Here is a 5,736-nt window from a genome sequence, read left to right on the forward strand (position 1 = left end):
CAATCATCATCACAATCTAGTTTCAGAATATTTTAATCACCTCCCCCCAAAACTCATATCAATCTGTTGTAAATCCATGTTCTCCCTCCTTCAAGCCTCTGGCAACCACTAGACTACTTTCTGTCTGTACAGATTTGCCTATTCTGCACATTTCATATAAATTGTATTATATAATCTGTGTTCCTTTGTGTTTGGCTTCTTTAACTTAGCATAATAAATCCATAAAATAAACTAAGTTGTAGCATATTTCAGTATTTCATTCCTTTTTATTGCCAAATAATATTCTAGTGTATGGACATACCACATTTTGATTATCTATTCATCAGTCGATGGACATTTGGGTTTTTTTCTATTTTTTGACTATTATGAATAATGCTGCCTTGAACTTTAATGTACAAGTTCTCTGTAAACATATGCTTGTAATTCTCCTAGGTGTGTACCTAAGAATAGAATTGTTGGGTCATATGGTAACTCTATGTTTCATTTTTGTGGAAATGTAAATATTTTCCAAAATGGCTGCACCATTTTATATTTCCAACAGCAATGTAGGAGGGCTCAAATTTCTCAGCAATCTCATTGAGTCTTGGTACTATCCGTTGCTATCTGTCTTTTTTACTGTAGCTATCCTGGTGGATGTGAAGTGGTACTTCATTATAGTTTTAATTTGCATTTCCTTGATGACTAATAATGGTAACATCTTTTCATGTGCTTATGATTCATTTGTAGGATTTATTTGGAAAAATATGTATTCAAATCCTTTTCCTACTTCTAATTGGGTTATTTTTCATTCTATTGTTAAGTTGTAAGAGTTCTTTACATACTTTGATACAAGTATATAAAGTTATATAATTTAACTTATAATCTTATTTCCTATATTGGTTATGTCCAAGCCACTCTCTGGCTGGAGTAAATATGATAATGGTGGTGGTGGTGGTGGTGATGAAGACATTGATGGAGATGATGATGATCCACTGATGCTAATAAACTGCCATTACCATTAAATGAGAGCTAAGAGTGTGTCAGGCATTGTCCCAAGCAAATTATATATATTAATTAAATTTTATACCTATGACAAGTTTATAATGTAAATATTATTTTCCTCATTTTAATAGAGAGATTGAAATTCTGAGAAGTTAAATAATTCATTCCTCAAATCAAACACTATAAATAAGGAAAATAACATAGGTTTGAAATGATATAGAAATCATTTCTGATATGACCCAAAATTCAGATAACACTGATTGTGAGAGTGTGGTCCTAGGGATCAGAGAAAGACAGAAATAAACTAAATGATGATATAATATTGCTAACATAGCCAGTGTGAAGAGAAAGAAAATATTTACCCCATCACACATGTGTGTATATATATATTTATATTTACTCAGGAAGTGAAAGAAAAGTTACAATTGCCCAGGTGGTAGAAATTCCTGCCCAGGTGACAGATAGACACAGAAGCCATTGATAGAATCCTCTGACGGCACCCAGGGAGAGAGCTGCCATGCTTCCATCTGAAGCTCTGGGGTGCTGGCACAGCTGAGGACTTCCTTTTCTCAGTCACCACCTGAACACTAACAGGATGACAGCCTCAGAAAGGAAAACTTGCTGTCAGGAACCATCACAGCCATATTACAGGCTAAAGGTGGAGAAGCTTCTTCTGTATCCATGAGAGGCTTTGAGGAGAATGTGAAGGTGGAGCTTTGGAACTGGGTGAGCCAATTGTCCTTATCCTTTCATGGTCCTGATGAATCCTCAAGCTATTACTTGCTCTTGGGTGGACACTTCTGCTGGCATGGTGCAGGAGGCTGCACAGGAGGGCATTTCTGCTGGCACTGCTGAGGTGGGCAGGGCTCAGGGCACTTTGGGGGTGGGCAGGGCTCAGGGATCTTTGGGGGTGGGCAGGGCTCAGGGATCTTTGCGGGTGGACACACAGGCGGTGGCTGGCAGGGCTGCTTGCACTGCTGCTGTTGATAAGACATCTTTCTGGAGTCTCAGAATCTGAAAGAAATTATATGACAGTGTTCACAAGAAGATACTCCTACAGAGAAGTCCAAAGCTTACGTGATACCATGGGATATTAATTCTCCAATCTCCAAGAATATACTTTAATCTCTTAACTCCTTTTCTATGTCTCTCTGGCTTCTCCTTTCCACTTTAGCAAACTGCTTCATCAGCCCTGGGAAAATCATCACGTCTTTTCTCAAACCATTTTTCCAAAAAAAAAAAAAAAAATGTCTGTTATAAAGAACCAAGGAATGTTATTGACATGAAAATTACATCTTCAAAAAGGCGTTCACAAGTTCAGAAATGCTGGGCAATGACACAAGCAATTGCTGTCATCATGATCTCTTATAAAGTCCCTCGAGGGTGACTTGGCTACAGAACAAAGAGCTGTTCAGGAAGAGTTCAAAGATCTCACAGCTGCTAAGACATAAGCCTTTGAAATGGACACCAAAAAGATATGGAAAAGAGAACAATATTTTGTTCTTTTGTTTTCTTCTAATGAAAGCTTCCCTATTAAGTTCTTTGTCCATATGGACATCAAACTATCTACAGAAGAAAAAAATCTTAAGCGGTATATCATTGTGCTCTAATTGCAAGCTTCCATTGACTAAGTAGTATCAAACCCATGATCATAACTTTGGATCCACCAAACTTGCTGCCTTCAGACTAAATTCAACATTCAAGAGCAGCATAAAACAGAGAAACTCAAGAAATCAAACTCACCAGGTTCTCCACAACAGATGGGACTCAAGCACCAGGAGTTTGGCAGTTGGGCAGCAGAGGACCTTTTTATATGCCTTGCTGCCCCACCCAGAGGAAAATGCCAATGTCTAAAACTGGGCTGGTCCAATAACTTCCCAGAAAAAATGCAAATTTATCCATAACCAGCTTGACAGACACTCTCAACATAGGAAATATCCTGTTCCCAGATTTCCTCCTGGCTTAAGTGCTCCTGACTCACAGAGGCCCTGCCTTGGCTCTCAGTTTCGGTGAGTATTCGCAGGGGGAGAAATGGGAGGGATTCTCTAACTGGTGGTCAAAGGCTCTCTTTCTTTATCGGGGAAAATGGCCTCTTCCTATCTTACACCTTCCCTGAATCATACATCTGCCTGTCTTGTTCCACTTTAACTGACTGCCATGTTGTTTTTTGTAAACCCATCTCTACCTCTGCTTTCCTCGTACAATCTGCCAATGTGCTAGAAGGAAAGAGAGACCTAAAAAAGGCCTGAGTTCTGGCCCTACTTCTATCTTTGACAAGCTGTGTGACCACAGGCAGGTCACCTCTCCTCCCTGGGTCTGAGTCTTTCTCTAGGAACAGGGGAGAATAAGACCTGCCTATTGGGGTGGGGGCTGTTTGTACTGGGCAATCACTTGACCCTGTCCAACCCTGGAATTTTTTCCTCCGCCTCCATCCTTCTTCCCATGGAAGCCCATATTTCACCTGTATTCTTTGCTTCTTTGAAACTGTCCTCTCCATCCCATTTAGAGGCACGTCTCTCCCAGGACAGATTCCACAGTGAGATCCAGTCCCCTCAGCGCTTTTCCTCCTTTCTGCACTCAAGGATGTGTACTGCAGCCATTTTATTTTAAAAAGATTTACTCTTAATCACTACATTAAGGAAATGGAGAGTAGTGAACACAAATCACAAGCATTCACTCAAAACCCATTTACTGAACCAGACCTATGTGATTCCCTCCAAAGTTCCCTACAGTGGAGAACAAGATGCAAACTCTCACACCATCACGTGAATAATTAAGAGTAGGACTGGGGAAGAGAGAGGGTCAGAGACCTTCAAGTCTGAATCTGGGGGAAAATCTGTATTTAGGCTTTTCCTATGTGCTTGTTTCTACCCACTCTCTTTCCAAACAGTTTTTAGGTCTTTGAAATAAAGTATTTTTTAAATTTGTTTGCATGTTTATTTTCTGTCTTCCATAAGCCCTCCAGCCTCTCAGCCTGCTACATTATACTCTCACTCCCCAATGGATGCTTCTTCTCTGTCCAGTTTGGTGCATGCTGGTGACTCAAGATATATGTTATCAATGCATTTAGTGAATAGTCCTTTCAAAAATTTTTAAATAGTCCTGCAATCAGTGGGGCAAACTAAATACGTGCATTGTTTTCAGTGATGTTGCTAGAGCTTCCTTGTCTGAGCTAAATAATCAGGAAGCTTTCCAAGAATGTGATTTCATAATTAGAGAAGGAAAAAGAAGAGCAGAATAAGGAAGAGAAAGGGAAAGAAGAGAAACTCAAAATCTTTGGGACAGTCACCAGCTATGCTTCAGAAGGTACAGGAATGCTGAATCCACCCAGCATCACTTCCCTCAATTAAGCAGGTTAGTTTCCCAGAAAGGAAGGGCTCCTGCCAGTAAGGAAGGGCTTTTGGCTAAGATCACTACTGGCCATGAACCTACAGGGATAGAGCCATCACTTCAGCACTTGAGACCAGGTGTTTACAAATAGTGTCATCACCGAGGGATTTATATAGACTGTTACATATGCTATGCATTTCAGAGGCAAAAATAAAGGGACTTTAATCAGTAGGTCACTTATTACTCCCTATATCCTCACATGACATCTAAAATATAAACCCTTAGAGAAATGTCTGATTTCTGTCATCCAAAATTTGAAAAACAGCTAGCCAAAGACTATCACAGTGTCAGATAACAGTTTTGGTCACACCTTGAGACTCTCCTTCCAAGGACTCCCCACTCAAAAAGGCTGCTCATCATGACAGTGCAGGCACAAAGTCACAGCAGCCCTAGTGCCCCCAGCATTCCAGACAGGAGCCACTTTACAGATTGTGGTGGCGAACTTGAACACTTAGAATTCTTCACAGGTCAGCCACATGAAGAACTGCCACTAGATGAGGGCACCTATCAATCAAAGTTTCTTCAAGTTTGAACATCCAAGACCTGAGACCTGAAACACAGCACACTTTATATTCTCTCTCTCTCTCTCTCTCTGCCTCCCCATGTCTATCACACACACACATACGCACATACACACACACACACACACACACACACACACCCCATAGGCCTTTATTAATCCATCTATCATCTACATATCTAAAGACCTTAGCTTCATGTTCCTTTACAGTCAGATACCCTTAGGTTCATTCCCACTACCTCTGCTCCTTAATTTTCCAAGGAGTCATTAAGTATGAATTGTTACTATATGAAAAATGACAAGAAATAATTTTTTTTAAAATTGTGCCTAATTCTTGATTCAACATTTTATCTCACATTTTACTACTATATGTCATATACCACAAAAAATACTTCCTGCAATCAAAGTTGAATTATAAAATATGAAGAAATAAATACATGAAAAATGAATTGTGTTAAAATATTCCTGAGTGCTCAGACAAATGATAACTGCAAGTCCCTATGGATTTCTGCCTTCTGCTGCTATTCCTGAGTGCAAGGCTTGCTCTTCATTGCCTTTCCATAACTCTGCTGAATCAGATAAATTACAGGGCATACATATGTTGGAATGCTTAGGATCATTAAAGAGGTTGTTTTGGAAGACTAGTTAATATTATTAAAATCATTCAAATTATAATGATAACATATAAGGTATGATGATATTTTAATTAACATACTCATAAAAAGATAGGAAATATAACAATTTGTTAAAAGTAATTATATTTGGCTGGTATAATTACAGATGACTTTTTCTTTTCAAAATATTCTCCAAAGAATATCTATTATTAACTAAAGACTCTTAAAATT

The 5,736-nt window shown here is 39.0% G+C and overlaps 1 protein-coding gene across 1 annotated transcript; it reads right to left on the reverse strand.

The window, feature by feature from the left end:
• Positions 1–1,665: 1,665 nt before the first annotated feature.
• LOC123634619 (small proline-rich protein 2E) lies at positions 1,666–2,735 on the reverse strand. Its single transcript, XM_045546351.1, has 2 exons — positions 2,725–2,735; positions 1,666–1,995 (listed from the first exon to the last, which is right to left on the reverse strand). The coding sequence occupies exon 2, from the start codon at positions 1,974–1,976 to the stop codon at positions 1,758–1,760; it is 219 nt and encodes a 72-aa protein (XP_045402307.1). The 5' UTR covers positions 1,977–1,995; positions 2,725–2,735; the 3' UTR covers positions 1,666–1,757.
• Positions 2,736–5,736: the final 3,001 nt, after the last annotated feature.

The sequence above is a fragment of the Lemur catta genome, chromosome 3 (assembly GCF_020740605.2).
Source record: "Lemur catta isolate mLemCat1 chromosome 3, mLemCat1.pri, whole genome shotgun sequence".
Taxonomy (NCBI): domain Eukaryota; kingdom Metazoa; phylum Chordata; class Mammalia; order Primates; family Lemuridae; genus Lemur; species Lemur catta.